General features: G+C 40.8%; 1 protein-coding gene across 2 annotated transcripts in view; it reads right to left on the bottom strand.

Moving 5' to 3' along the window:
• GPR158 (G protein-coupled receptor 158) overlaps positions 1–15,556 on the bottom strand; it is a 308,847-nt gene that overhangs the window by 64,669 nt on the left and 228,622 nt on the right. For both annotated transcript variants that reach the window (XM_056519337.1, XM_056519338.1), the window contains exon 6: positions 735–844. In XM_056519337.1, the coding sequence (XP_056375312.1) occupies positions 735–844 (110 nt within the window). The remainder of the gene's footprint in view (positions 1–734; positions 845–15,556) is intronic.

The following is a 15,556-nucleotide window of genomic DNA, read 5'->3' as shown; positions in this document are numbered from 1 at the left end:
AGAAAAGGAGATAGGTTCCCCCAGGGAAGACTAGAGAGGAGGAAGATTTCCTATCACATGAGACTACACAGGAAACAGGAGGAGCTGTCACAGCTGTTGGGTAAGAACTGCTGACAGCTCCTTGCTTCCTGTCTGTGTTATAAATAGGGTGAGGAGCATCCCTTCAGGCGGGGTAAGTGTGCCTCAACCACATACAATCACCCTCCCCAGCACAAATTCCTTAGTGTGAATGTAGCCTGAATATATTTATTATTTCGGCGGACATAGGCACAGACTGGTGATGCTGCATGTCCTTGCGGTCCTAGCACCAAAGGATTTTGCCGAAGCCTGCAGCAGACGGAAACTCTGCCAGGAATATCATGAATATAGCCTCTGACATATTTAAAAAAAATATTTATTGATCAATAATTGTTATGATATAGGACCAAAGGTATAACTTAAAAATCTGTAACAGTGTTTGAGATTAAAATTGAACACAGAGACTGGTGCTCTGTACAGTGCAGCACAATATATCGGAGCTATGCAAGCGGCAATAAATAAAAGCATAAAATAGAATCAAAGTTTTAACAAAAGTCGATATAAAAAATAAATAATATATAAAAAGAAATAATTCTTATTGTAGATGTATGTAATAAGGAAACTTCTTGAAATGCTGACACCAGCACAAATACTAGTAGTTGTCTTTAATATTATATAAATATACCATTTTGGTTATTGAGAAGAAAGTATGATACCTGAATAGCTTTAATGTCACAGTTCCATAGACAATGGCATATCCCAAAAGGCGGACCCATCGGAGTAGAATGCAGCGAAAGGTGCTCGGATCAAAATATAAGATAATAACCTGTTGAAGAAAAGAAAGACGACAAGTCTTTAGAACATCTTTACTCTTAGTCCTTTGAATATGTCTAATTTTGGCAGCACTGTAGCGTCAGGCGTGCATACATTGTCAGTAGGTGAATATCTGAAATATATTACATCTAAACAAACAATAAACCAAATGGCTTTAGAATAGCTTCTCAGCTGATTGCATATACCAAGGGCGATTTACAATCTAATGAGGTGAAAATACATTTAGGAGAGCGAGGTTGGCCATGTATCACCATATCACCAGGAGCTAATAGTCCAATCTCTCTCCATGGAGCACTAAAAGCACTCAGTTAATTTCTCCATATAAAGTAGGTCTATTTTGTATTATATAAAAAGATATCATTTCTCTTCTTGATCAAACACCTACATACTTGCTAAAGTATTTGGCTATAGATGTAAGGGTCCAGCTGTGATCTGATCTGCTTGTTTCACACCAATGGTATTCTATCCATCGGTAAAAAAAATCTAAATTTGAAATATTATTCTAATATAGACATAAGCAAATACAGGCAAAATGAATACAAAGGAAATATAAATGTAAGCATACAAGGAACACATAATTATAAAGAATTAAATATTAATAAAAGCTTGAGAGATTGGAGATAAGTTAGTCGAAAAGCTTATTTTACCGATTCAATTGATTTGACTTGTTTCTGGTCCATAGAATCTAAATATTAATTTATGGATTATGCTAATGAATTCAGGAATTCACCATACACAAGTTTCAATCCTTGAAAATTGGATCACCAATGCATTGTAATGACCTGTAAATTTAGCAATTTAGAAAATGGAAAGACAGAAAAGATTCAAAAGATTTGGCTGATTCAACCGAATGACTCATATGTTGGTCCATAAAATATGATTTCATCATTGAATCATGTATTGTCTTTATAAGTTTATCAACAATGAATGTAGACCCTGTGGATTAAATCACCAATGGGACTTGATGGCCATCTTAAAAGGCATATTGCAAAACTCAAAATAGTCAAATATCCCTTTTTTGAGTACCCAACTAAAAAACTAAAATCCACCATAAATTCACTTAAAGAGGACCAGTGGCCAACCCCTCAAAAAAATATTATGCATTAATATTAAATAGCTTAGTGTGCCCTGATCACACACCTTTTTACATACATTTTTTTGATACGCCCTCTCGTTCCTTAGATATAAGGGTTTATAGTATCAGTCAGATAAGCAGGATTTAATTTTAAAGGAGTGACGATGGGCAGGTGATGGGCAGGATTATACAGTCAGGAGGAGTTTATTAGGCATACATGCCCTTCAATGTACAACATCCATACCTCTTGACTGTATAATCCGCCCATTACCTGATGGTATTGTGTAATAAAAGAAACATAGCAAATATATGTCAGACAATTGGAAAAATAGTCAAAATCAGCTATTTTTACCAACAAATATCTCATGCCCAAAGTAGCCTTAAATCTAAGGCTTGCTACATACATTATGGAGAGATCCTAGTTTATCATGTACTGTAGCTCACACTATGGAGAAGAAGCATACAAGCTTGCTAATGGTGCGGAAAAGGAACCGATAAATCCAACTTTCCAAGGATGCGGAACCAAAGCGGGGCCGGCATCATCAACCTACTATGGGCAATATCGGCTACCTATTTTGCTTTACATATTTCTATAAGGAATGTTTTATGGTACGATTTGTATTGAGCAATGGCCTTCTTCCTAGAAAAAAAAAAAAACTAAATACAGCTATTCTCAATGGAGCCTTGAAGGAAAGGTAGAGAATTATCTCAAAGGACAGATTAAATAAGAGGTCAAACAAATAGGTTTTCTGAGCAAGGATAAGACTGATGGATAATTGAAGAATGAAATAAACAACCTGCCTGGGTCCCATGATAATGCTTTGTTTGTGACTGACCTTTCTATTCACTTGTAGCAATGACGACTGGTGTAGCTGGCAGAAACAAGCCATAGCAAGCAATCTCCAGCCATTCAGTGGGGCATAAAAGTATTTAATCAGCCACCAATTGTGCAATTTTCCCAATTAAAAAAGATGAGAGAGGCCTGTAATTTTCATCATAGAGATACCTCAACTATGAGAGACATAATAAGAAAAAAAAATCCATAAAATCACATTGTCTGATTTTTCAAGAATTTATTTGCAAATTATGGTGGAAAATAAGTATTTGGTCATCTACAAACAAGAAAGATTTCTGTCTCTCACAGACCTGTAACTTCTTCTTTAAGAGTCTTCTCTGTCCTCCACTCATTACCTGTATTAATGGCTCCTGTTTGGACCTGTTATCAGTATAAAAGACACCTATCCACAACCTCAAACAGTCACACTCCAAACGAAAGACCAAGACCAAAGAGCTGTCGAAGGACACCAGAAACAAAATTGTAGACCTGCACCAGGCTGGGAAGACTGAATCTGCAATAGGCAAGCAGCTTGGTGTGAAGAAATCAACTGTGGGAGCAATTATTAGAAAATGGAAGACATACAAGACCCCTGATAATCTCCCTCAATCTGGGGCTCCACGCAAGATCTCACCCCATGGTGTCAAAATGATCACAAGAACAGTGAGCAAAAATCCCAGAACCACACAGGGAGACCTAGTGAATTACCTGCAGAGAGCTGGGACCAAAGTAACAAAGGTTACCATCAGTAACACACTACGCCGCCAGGGACTCAAATCATGCAGTGCCAGGAGTGTGCCCCTGCTTAAGCCAGTAAATGTCTGGGCCTGACTGAAGTTTGACAGAGAGCATTTGGATGATCCAGAAGAGGACTGGGAGAATGTCATATGGTCAGATGAAATAGATGAAAGTAGAATTTTTTGGTAAAAACTCAACTTGTCGTGTTTGAAGGAGAAAGAATGCCGAGTTGCATCCAAAGAACACCATACCTACTGTGAAGCATGGGGGTGGAAACATCATGCTTTGGGGCTGTATTTCTGCAAAGGGACCAGGATGAATGATCCATGTAAAGGAAATAATGAATGGGGTCATGTATCGTGAGATTTTGAGTGAAAACCTCCTTCCATCGGCAAGGGCATTGAAGATGAAACGTGGCTGGGTCTTTCAGCAGGACAATGATCCCAAACACACCACTCGGGCAATGAAGGAGTGGCTTCATAAGAAGCATTTCAAGGTCCTGGAGTAGCCTAGCCAGTCTCCAGATCTCAACCCCATTGAAAACCTTTGGCGGGAGTTAAAAGTCAGTATTGCCCAGCGACAGCCCCAAAAAATCACTGCTCTAGAGGAGGTCTGCATAGGAATGGGCCATAATACCAGCAACAGTGTGTGAAAACTTTTGACCTCTGTCATTACCAACAAAGGGTATATAACAAACTATTGAGATGAACTTTTGTTATTGACCATATACTTATTTTCTACCATAATTTGTAAATACATTTCTTTAAAATCAGACAATAGGATTTTATGGATTTTTTTTCTCATTATGTCTCTCATAGTTGAGGTATACCTATGATGAAAATTACAGGCCTCTCGCATCTTTTTAAGTGGGAGAAATTGCACAATTGGTGGCTGACTAAATACTTTTTTGCCCCACTGTAGGTGATCTCATTACCTGGGATATGTGCTAAAATAGCAGCTAAAAGAAGATTTTTCTTTTTTAGATTTCAAACACCCAGATATTTGTATACGTGTGGTGCATCACAGTGCAGATCGGTGACGGGTTGTTATTAATGTTCTTCAAATTAAAGAATAAATGGGTTTGAACATATCTGCTGTCTTGTAGTTTTATTTCGGTTATTTATATCACATCTTCGGCTCCTCTGTATATTAACTAGATGAGTTTCTGTAGTGCTTATTCTACATGTCCATCTTGAAGCATTATGCTGCTGTGCAGTTCACATTTCTGTGCTGATCTGGGATTTTACATTAGTGGCCTCCCCCTAAGGTCAGGGTGCTGACCAAAGTGCTCTCTGCTGACACCTCTGTCCATGTCAGGAACTGTCCAGAGCAGGAAAAGTTTGCTATTTGAATTTGCTCCTGCTCTGGACAGTTCCTGATATGGACAGAGGGGGCAGCAGAGAGAACTGTGGTCAGACTGGAATGATCTACACAACTTCCTATGGAGCATACAGCAGCTGATAAGTAGTGGAAGGATTAAGATTTTTAAATAGAAGTAATTTACAAATCTGTATAACTTTCTGGCACTAGTTGATATAAATTTTTCTCAGGAGTACCCATTTAAACCTTGTTCAGAGCCTTCAGCTTGCACAAACCTGGCAATATTGGGGCTGAGCTGTGTTTGTAGATTATCGCGTACATCATCGCGTATTATCGAGTACAGCTCAGTCCAGCAAGGAAGGAGTTAATTAGCACTTTTGAGCAACACCAGTTAACTCCTAAACCTCTTAAGGACGCAGGGCGTACCTGTACGCCCTGCACCCAGTCTGGTATTTAAAACGGGGTCACACCGTGACCCCGCATCATACCATGTCGGTCCCAGCTGCTAATGATAGTCGGGACCCTGGGCTAATAGCGCGCGGCACAGATCGTTGTGCTGCACGCTATTAACCCTTCAGACACGGCGATCAAAGTTGATCGCCGGGTCCAAAATGAAAGTAAATGCTTTCCGGCAGCTCAGTCGGACTGATCGGGACTATCGCGATAAAATCGCGATGTCCCGATCAGCTAGGACGTGAGCGGAGGCCCCCTTACCTTGTTCCTTTGTGTCCGATCGGCGTTTAATTGCTCCAAGCCTGAGCTACAGGCTTGAGCAATTGAGCCCCTAGAACGCTGATCCATGCAAAGCTATGGCTTTGCAGGGATCAGGGTAAAAAATCTGTGTGTGCAGTGTTATAGCCCCCTATGGGAGCTATAGCACTGCAAAAAAAAAGTGGGGAAAAAAAGTTAATAAAGGTCATTAAACCCCTTCCCTAATAAAAGTTTGAATCACCCCACTTTTCTCATAAAAAAAAAACCTGTGTAAATAAAAATAAACATATGTGGTATCACTGCGTGCATAAATGTCCGGACTATAAGAATATATTGTTAATTAAACTGCACGGTCAATGGCGTACGCGCAATGAAATTCCAAAGTCCAAAATAGTGTCTTTTTGGTCACTTTTTATATCATGAAACAATTTATAAAAAGCGATCAAAAAGTCCCATCAATACAAAAATGGTACAAAAAATGAGTCCTCATACCGGCCCATATGCAAAAAAAATTCTAAAGTTATAGGGGTCAGAAGATGAGAATTTTTAACGTATAAAATTTTCCTGCATGTAGTTAGGATTTTTTTTCAGAAGTGCGACAAAATCAACCCTATAAGAGTAGGGTATCATTTTAACTGTATGGACCTACAGAATAAAGATAAGGTGTCATTTTTACCGAAAAATGCACTGCGTAGAAATGGAAGCCCCCAAAAGTTACAAAATGAATTTTTTTCTTTAATTTTGTCGCACAATGAATTTTTTTTCCGTTTTGCCGTGGATTTTTTGGTAAAATTACTAATGTCACTGCAAAGTAGAATTGGTGGCACAAAAAATAATCCATAATATCGATTTTTAGGTGCAAAATTTAAAGCGTTATGATTTTTAGAAGGTGATGAGTAAAAAATGAAAATGCAAAAACGGAAAAACGCTGAGTCCTTAAGGGGTTAAGGCACACATGCTTTATCTGAGCATGGATGTATTGTGATAGGGGAGAATGCCAGTGCTAGGCACCTCTGCTGGTGGCTTATCTCCCAGAGAAATCCAAGATGCCCAATTCCTCTTCCCCCATCTGTCATAAGAGAATCAGGAGTAGAGTTGAGAGAGCCAAGCTCCCAGGACCCAGATTTGATTAGAACTTGAGGGCTTTGTGGATCACCAAACTTTTGAACATTGCCAGGTTTGGCTTGCACGAACATGGCAATGTCGGGGCTGAGCTGCGCTTGCAGCTGACAGCCGCGAGTACAGCTCAGCCGAGCAAGGAAGGAGTTAATTAGCACTGGTGAGCAATGCTAGTTAACTCCATAAGGACCATGTGTTTTGCCTGTGCATGGATGTATTGTGAAAGGGGAGTATGCCAGTGCTAGGCACCTCTGATGGTGGCTTATCTCCCAAAGAACTAAAGGATAGGGCAGTTGAAATCCAACATGCCCCATCCCTCTTAACCCATCTGCCATAAGAGATTCAGCAGTAGAGTTGAGAGGGTTGAGCCCCTGGAACTTGAATAGATTTAAACTTTCAGGGGTTTGCAGCTTGCTGGACTTTTGAATGTTGCAGGTTTGGCTTGCACAAACTTGGCAACGTCAAGGCTTAGCTGTGCTTGCAGCTGACAGCTGCGAGTACAACCCAGCAAAGCAAGGAATGGGTTAATTAGTGCTGCTGAGCAAAGCTAGTTAACTCCATGGGGTATATACTTTATACAGCCATCTATATGGCTGTATAATGTATACAGTAAAGAGAGTGATACTAATCATCTTATCGCTGATCCCGGCCTCTTTATGTGTATGCCCACCCCTAGTGACAACATCACTAGAGGTGGGGCTACAGAAGAAGAGGCCTGTACCAGCGATGTGATGGTAGGTATCACTCTAGTCACTATATTTATTATACAGACATATAGATGGCAGTAAAATGTATACACTCCCTTCCCCCATTGGGAGTTATCTAGCACTGCTCGAACTTTGGGAAAGCTCGCTCAACTCAAGAGTTTTAATTTGCACTCAAAGGCCCTTCTGTTCTTTAAGAGGACACCTATGACCCATGATATTGGGGATAGGGAAACGGGAAAAAAATGGAGGACAGCGCCTCACGTAATTCTGTAAGCTAAATGTTCCAAGGGCCCTTGAATAGGAAATATGCTCATCTTTTGTGAACCTTGGTGTCATGCGAATCATCGGCTGCAGCCGGCAGGGATGATCAGTCTCCTCTTGGGGGTCGGTAGTAAGCCAGGCGAGTTCAGGTAAAAGAAAAAATTCTGTGGTGGCGCTGCCTTGGTAGATTGAGATGTAAAGTCGAGTCCAAGTTAAGAGTAACAATGCATTTTATTCAACACATAAAACTTTTACAGGGAAGTGCAAGACGCGTTTTGAGGGTATGTTCCCTCTTTCTCATATTTCCAGCACCAAAAATGTTGGGAGTCGGGGTCAGGGTGGGCGGCACTGTGGACCAGTGTCATGCAAGTTAAAAAACACACATGGACAATTGTTAAAATAAAGGTACAAAATAAAGGTGCAAAAAGGATTGTTGCGTTGTTTTTGCATGAGTGTATTCACAGTATACGATTAATGGTTATGGGAATGCGATGTAGTTTAATATGAGGGCTTATTTCAAAGTTTTATAATACAGAAAACAAACTTGTATCGGGATTTGCCTGCTGAAGCATTCATAAAAAGAGCGACCAATCAGATTGTTGTATTGTAGTGACGTAATTTGTTGTGATGTTCTTGATGTTGGTCTAGTGGTATGTGAGCGACCAATTGCGGGTACCTAGGGATAGTTTCAAACGAGTCGCTTTGCCGCTAAGAATATTAGAAAAAAATAGATTTGAATTATGACGTATAGGACACGTGGTAAAGTAACGACTAATAGAAAGACATCACAGGGATTGGTTTGTATTCAGGTTCTTGATGTAAAAGTCTTTAAACATTATTGGTCTGATGAAGTGACCAATCAGGTCTTTTCGAGGATGTCGTGTGGACCAATCTCAACAATGCCTACTGTACCGCTGAGAACAGTGGCGTAGCTATACAGGTCGCAAAGGTCGCCATGGCGACCGGGCCCAACAGCCAGGGGGGCCCGGGGGCCCCCCTGCCACTAAACTAAATGCTGATATGTCGGCACTGCGCGGGCCTGGGGTGGAAGGGAGCGTAGCTGCTAGCAGGTTTCTTCATGCCGGACCGTGTAATTTACAAAATGAGTGCAGCAGGGCCGGACTGACCATCGCGTCATCTGCCTGTTTTAAAGCATTTATTTTTAAAGTGTGCGGCAGCAGCCGCCCTGCCTCTATGATGCCCCATACATAATTGCAGGGACTTACATACGCACATCGGCTCCCCGCTACTTCCCTGGCACCCGGCAAGCCGCGGCAGTGATCCCCAGGAGCTGGGTCAGTGAACTGTGGGGTGAAGATACCGAGGATGGGTGTGTATGTGTATATGATTGATGTGTCTGTATGTATGCATGTATGATAGATGTATCAGTATGTATGCATGTATGATTGATGTGTATGTATGTATGCATGTATGATTGATGTGTCTGTATATATGCATGTATGATTGATGTGTCTGTATGTATGCATGTATGATTGATGTGTCTGTATGTATGCATGTATGATTGATGTGTCTGTATGTATGCATGTATGATTGATGTGTCTGTATGCATGTATGATTGATGTGTCTGTATGTATGCATGTATGATTGATGTGTCTGTATGTATGCTTGTATGATTGATGTGCCTTTATGTATGCATGTATGATTGATGTATCTGTATGTATGCATGTGTGATTGATGTGTCTGTATATATGATTGTATGATGGATGTGCTTGGATGTATGGATTTATGATTGATGTGTCTGTATGTATGCTTGTATGATTGACGTGTCTGTATGCATGTATGATTGATGTGTCTGTATGTATGTGTGTATGATTGATGTGTCTGTATGTATGTGTGTATGATTGATGTGTCTGTATGCATGCATGTATGATTGATGTGTCTGTATGTATGCATGTATGATTGATGTGTCTGTATGTATGCATGTATGATTGATGTGTCTGTATGCATGTATGATTGATGTGTCTGTATGTATGTGTGTATGATTGATGTGTCTGTATGTATGCGTGTATGATTGATGTGTCTGTATGTATGTGTGTATGATTGATGTGTCTGTATGCATGCATGTATGATTGATGTGTCTGTATGTATGCATGTATGATTGATGTGTCTGTATGTATGTGTGTATGATTGATGTGTCTGTATGTATGCTTGATAGATTTGTGTAATACTACAGCTGCAGGTCTGAAGGTGAGGCCTGTTGCTGTCAGTACACTTTTATTTATTTTAATGCTGGGACTTTAAAAATAAATAAATAATAATAATTAAAAAAAAAGCTAAGGGCAAGCTCTGGCCGCTTTTCCCCCTGCAGGAGCCTCACTCTGGGCCGGCCGTTAGCGCAGTAGGGTTGGGCAGGGACACTGCCCCCTTAAGAGCAGAGGGCTGCTGGGAGCAGACATGCCCCATGCAGGTAAGCACATCTGCTCCAAGCCCCTGACAAGTCCCTGCCTGCGACCGCCTCTACATTCACAGCACCTGCAGAAAAGCAGCAGCCTCTGCTCCACTCCATCCCTTACAGTCACCAGCCGTATAATCTCCTCTGCCTCGCTGCATCCCTGGCGCCTGGTGAGTGGCAGGCCATGGTGCTGATCTCCAGGAGGGTGAGAGGTTGGCGATGTGTGTATGTGTGATAGAATGTGTGTATGTATGATGTATGTATGTATGACAGATGTGTGTATGTATGATAGATGTATGTATGATGTAAATGTGTATGTATGATGTATGTATGTATGACAGATGTGTGTATATATGATAAATGTATGTACGATGGATGTGTGTATGATAGATGTATGTATGAATGATAAATGTGTGTATGTATGATAGATTTGTATGTGTATGATAGATGGTTGTATGATGTGTAGATGTATCATACATCTATCATAATACATATACACATCTACCATACATACACCAGTCACATACACATCTATCATACATAAATACATATACAGTACATCAATGCGGAGGGGTGAGGAGCCAGGGGTTGATTGGGTACAGGTCGGATATTGGGCTCTGGGGAGTGGGGCAGAGGAGCCTGGAGCGGAATCTGGGGGTCTAGGGAGAGGGGAAGAGGAGCATGTAGGAGGACATAGGGGTCTGGGGGGGGGGGGGGTGTCAAAGGAGCCTGGAGAGGACTCAGAAGTATCAGAGGGGGGGGGGAGTGGAACAAAGGAGCTGGGAGGAGGACAGACTGGTCTGGAGGAGGACAGGTTGGATTCAGCTAAACTGAGAAGAAACTGTGTGACAGTAATATTATTATTATTATTATGGGTACAGTGTGTGACAGTGTTATATTCAGAGGCTACAGTGTGTGGCAAATTTATATTCAGAGTGTACAGTGTGTAGCAGGGTTATATTTTGTGGGTTTTTATTGAGGGGCACAGTGTGTGGCAGTATTATATTCAGGGGCTACAGTGGGTGGTAGTATTATATTCATGGGCACAGTTTGGCAGTATTATAATCAGAGGGTACAGTGTGGGGCAGTATTATATTCATAGGGTACAGTGTGTAGCAGGAATATATACAGTGGGTACAGTGTGTGGTAGTATTATATTCAGAGGGCACAGTATGTGGTATTATATTCAGAGAGTACAGTATGTGGCAAACAAGAAAGTTGCAACAGCACTCTAGGTCAAAAAATGGAGGCTCTCAGCGCACTTTTTGATCAAAATGTGTCCCCCCATCCACCACGCGGAGGTGGCCTCATATCGGATGGGACCCTAACATGATAACTCACCTCTGCTGTGCATATAGCCTCTGACTGTGTGACATGTTGGATCAGCCATTGACTAAACCACCTCCAGTCTGAGAGGGGTGGGGTGCACGGCTAAAGAGGGTTGTTTTTTACAGTATGTGGCAGTATTATATTCAGGGATATAGTGTGTGGCAGTATTATATTCAGGGGGTATAGTGTGTGGCAGTATTATATTCAGAGGGTAAATTATTTGGCAGGATTATAATGATTTTGTCTTTTATACAGAGGATGAGTATCTACTGACAAAGTGAGGAGTTAATAATGTCCGGGCGTCAGATTCTGCAAAGAAAATGTAGCTGGAAGATGTCCTGACCAATTGAAGAAGAAAAGGAAAGACAACAGAGAAGACATCACTCAGGTCACTTTGTATATTCTTCTGACTGTCTCATCAGCTGGAATCACTTGTAAGGTCTGCAGTGATGAACGCTGTACCCATGCTTGGCTCTCCAGCTGTTGCAAAAGTACAACTCCCATAATGCCTGAGGCTCTACAGACATGATGGGAGTTATAGCTTTACAACAGCTAGAGAGCCACTTGAACCAAGGTAATTGGTGGGGGTCCCAGTATTCGAAAAAAAATGGGCTGCTTATTTTAAAATGCCAGGGCGTATTTTTGATACCAGTCCAGCCCTGCCTGTTAGTCACTTATATCATTGTGTATGCTCTTGACTTTGTCCCATCAGTGCTGTAGTCACTGATATCTTTGTGCGGCCAAGGCCTGGTAAGGGGATCGTCCGAAATGGGGAAGCGGGTCGTCAGGTGGTTGAGGGGCCCAGGGCAACTTTTTGCACCGGGGCCGTGCGGTTTCTAGCTACGCCCCTGGCTGAGAATAATGGAGAAATGCTGGCAGGAGATTTTTTCTAATAGGCGACAGCCATTCAGCTTTTATCCAAGATGTCATTTGGACCAATCATATTGCTGCCTACTACAGCGCTGTGTATCATGGGGATTATGATTAACAGATGGTCTCACTAAACATACATGGTACTGAAAAAATACTGAAAGGGTTGTTTGATGGGGTGAGTAGGGGTTACATAGATCTTCTGGTTACACGGTGTGTTCGATGTACTCATTGAAACACATCGGGATTAAAGTTTTCATTTTGAAAATCCAGTAATTTTCTCTTCTGCATAATTGTGTGTATCTCCTGTTGCTGGTTAAAGCGATATGTTCTATAGGGACCACAGAGAAACCTGAAAATTCACAGTTGTGTTTACTGGATGCGTGTCTCGACACGTTATGAAGTTGGTATTCATTCTTCACGTTAGAGCTATGTTTGTTCATTCTGGTGCTCAGCATTTGTGTAGTTCTTCCAATGTCCTGGATGCCGAATGGGCATTCCAGCAAGTAGATTACATATGAGGATGTGCAGGACATTCAACTCTCGATTTTGTAGGATTCGCCTGTGGTCTTCGAGGGGACCTCTTTGCACCTATTTTTTATGTTGTCACAGCACTTTCAGTTTGTTGTACAACATTTGAAAGATCCCATCATTCCATCGCTTAAGGTGTTTGGTCTTTTAATGGTTTTCAGTTTGCTTGGAGCCAGGATGTTTTTCAATTATTTATTTCTACTGAAGGTGACTTGGAGTCGTGCAGGAAGTATCTTCCAGTGGGATTGTAAGATTTGTTTGATGGTCTTGTGGTCAGTGGAAAATGTTGTTATGAAATTGTAAGAGTATGGTTTCTCTTTTGCTGTAATATCAGGGTTATTTGTATGTTAGGGTTGTAGGCAACTTTTTTGGTCAAAACTGTTGGCTTTCTTTTTGCTGTTGCCGATGAGGGACTTGGGATACCCTTTTGCTCTGAATCTTTCATCTAGAATCTTACTCTGAATCTGGAAATCTTTGGTAGATGTGCAGTTTCGGCGTATACGTTTATATTGCCCATATGGAATATTCTGGGTCCATTTTTCTGAATGACAGCTGGTAAAATCAAGATAGCTATTCCCATCAACGCTATTGAAGAAGGTTTTGGTTTTGATCTTTTTATGACTGTCATGTGAGACTACCACGTCCAGGAATTCAGCATCGTTTTGGTAGTGCGAAATGGACATTCCAAGTGGTATTATTCAGAGAGGTGATTAATTTATTAAGGTTTTCTGCACTACTGTTCCATACAATGAAGATATCATCGATGTAGCGTCTGTCGTGCAGTGATGAAAAAGGGGATCCCGGTATAGTAATTGTTCCTCAAAGGCACCCTTAAATAAATTAGCAAAGCTCTGTGTTAACCGCGTCCCATCGCAGTCCCACAGTACTGGTGATAGATGCGACCATTGAACTGGAATAAGTTATGTTCCAGGATGAACTTGATGGCATCCAAAAGAAAGTTCTGTTGGAGTTCTGTCATCTGTTTGTCCACTTTAAGGTAGTGTGATACGGCAGAAAGACCTAGGTCATGTTGTATGATGGTGTAGAGGGTGGAAATGTCCATGGTTAGGAAGGAGTAGTGTTCTTCCTACTGTAGATCAATTATTGATTTAATGCAATCACTAGTGTCCTTAGTGTAGGACGGTAATTTACAGACATATTTTTGTAAGTGTGAATCTATGTATTGTGACAAGTTGGATGTTAAGGAGTTTATTCCCGATATAACTGGGTGTCCGGCTGGTTGCGGGGGGTTCTTGTGGATTTTTGGTAGATGATAAAAAAGAGGGGTTATCCGATTCTGTTATTTTGATGTAATTGTGTTCTTGTTTGCTGAGTACTCCATTCCTAAGGCCTGTGTCTAGGAGAGCCGATAATTCATTGGAAAACAGAAGTGCTGGGATCTTGTCTAGGACTTCATAGAAAGATACGTCCGGAAGGAGATGATTTGATTTGAGGATGTACTGTTCTCTGTCCATAATTCCCCCAGCTTGCGGATAAAGGCATTTAGATCTAAAAAGAGGTCAAAAGCATTGGATCTATTCAATGGGCAAAAGGACAGTCCTTTGGATAGGACGCTCAGTTCCATGGTTCTCAGTGTTTTTTTAGACTAAAAATATTTTCACTGTATCCATTGTAATTTCAGAGTTTCCAGGTACTGCGAAGGTGAAGTTTTCTTTTAATGATGGGTCAGTTTTTTCCTTTTGGTGTCCTCCTCTTCTTCCTCTCTTTCTTTTCTGTTTGTTTTTTGTTGGCAGATTGATGCCGCTACATGTACCGTTTCTCGGATATAGATGTTGTTCTGGAGCCTGGCCCAAAGTCTAAGGAAGTCCTAAAAAGACTCTGTCGTGATGGTTAGGTTGTTAGGTGGCAGAAGATCCTCCCTGGTGGTTTAATCCAAGGTGGCGATATTACATGGTCTGTAGAAATGGTTAAAAGATTCATGTATTATATCTTTCTGAGTCAGTGTGATACTCTCATGTATCGTGATGAGGGAATCTTCGAATATTTGATCATTCTATTCCTCTGGGGTGATGAAACGTCCTGAGGGAAGACTGGGTTGTGTCTTTGGTATGAGCTCCAATAATTCTTCTGGAATAGATTTTTCATTTAAAAATGACCTTCCTGGCTGTCTTTGGTGAGGTCGGCTTTGGGAGTAATTTTCTCGGAGCAGGGATCGGCTTTCTTGCTCGAGGTGTGGTATTTATGTGTTGCCTGAACTTGGATGACGGGGCTTGGGGGACCACTGTTGTGTTTTTTGTTTTTTTTATAGTTGATTCACGTTTTCTGGTGTTATTATTGTTTTTGTTTGTTTCATTAAGCCAGAATTTTCCATTATTGTTTTTATAATCTGGCCTGTCTCTGTTTAGTTTGTGTAGCTTCTTTGTGGCTTCTTTTTCAAATTTGGATAATTTGGATGTGATATTTTTATCCCACCCTGAGGACTCATTTAAATGTTTCAGTTCAGACAATTTGTATATATAATCATCAATCAAACAATGCAAACCAAATTATTACGTTTTTCAATTAAGATATCAAGCAGGGTACATGAACATTTATGTAGTGCTGCATCCTATTTTTTATTTAATTTGACATGGTCCTTAAATGAGGCAGCAGCACGTAGTCTTAAACCTCTTGGTAGTATATTTTTAGCAAGATATACTTTGAGAAAGAAAGTCTAAATGGTGTTGAATCTCAGTCTTAGAAGGTGCTTTAAATTAAAAAAATAATTTGAGCATTAATTTGAATCCAATGTCATATACCGCAGAGTTACCTTTGGTTGCCGGAGATTAATAAAT

The sequence above is a fragment of the Hyla sarda genome, chromosome 5 (genome assembly GCF_029499605.1).
Source record: "Hyla sarda isolate aHylSar1 chromosome 5, aHylSar1.hap1, whole genome shotgun sequence".
Lineage (NCBI taxonomy): Eukaryota > Metazoa > Chordata > Amphibia > Anura > Hylidae > Hyla > Hyla sarda.
The sequence above is the reverse complement of the archived record's forward strand: the minus strand, read 5'-3'. Positions and strand labels throughout refer to the sequence as shown.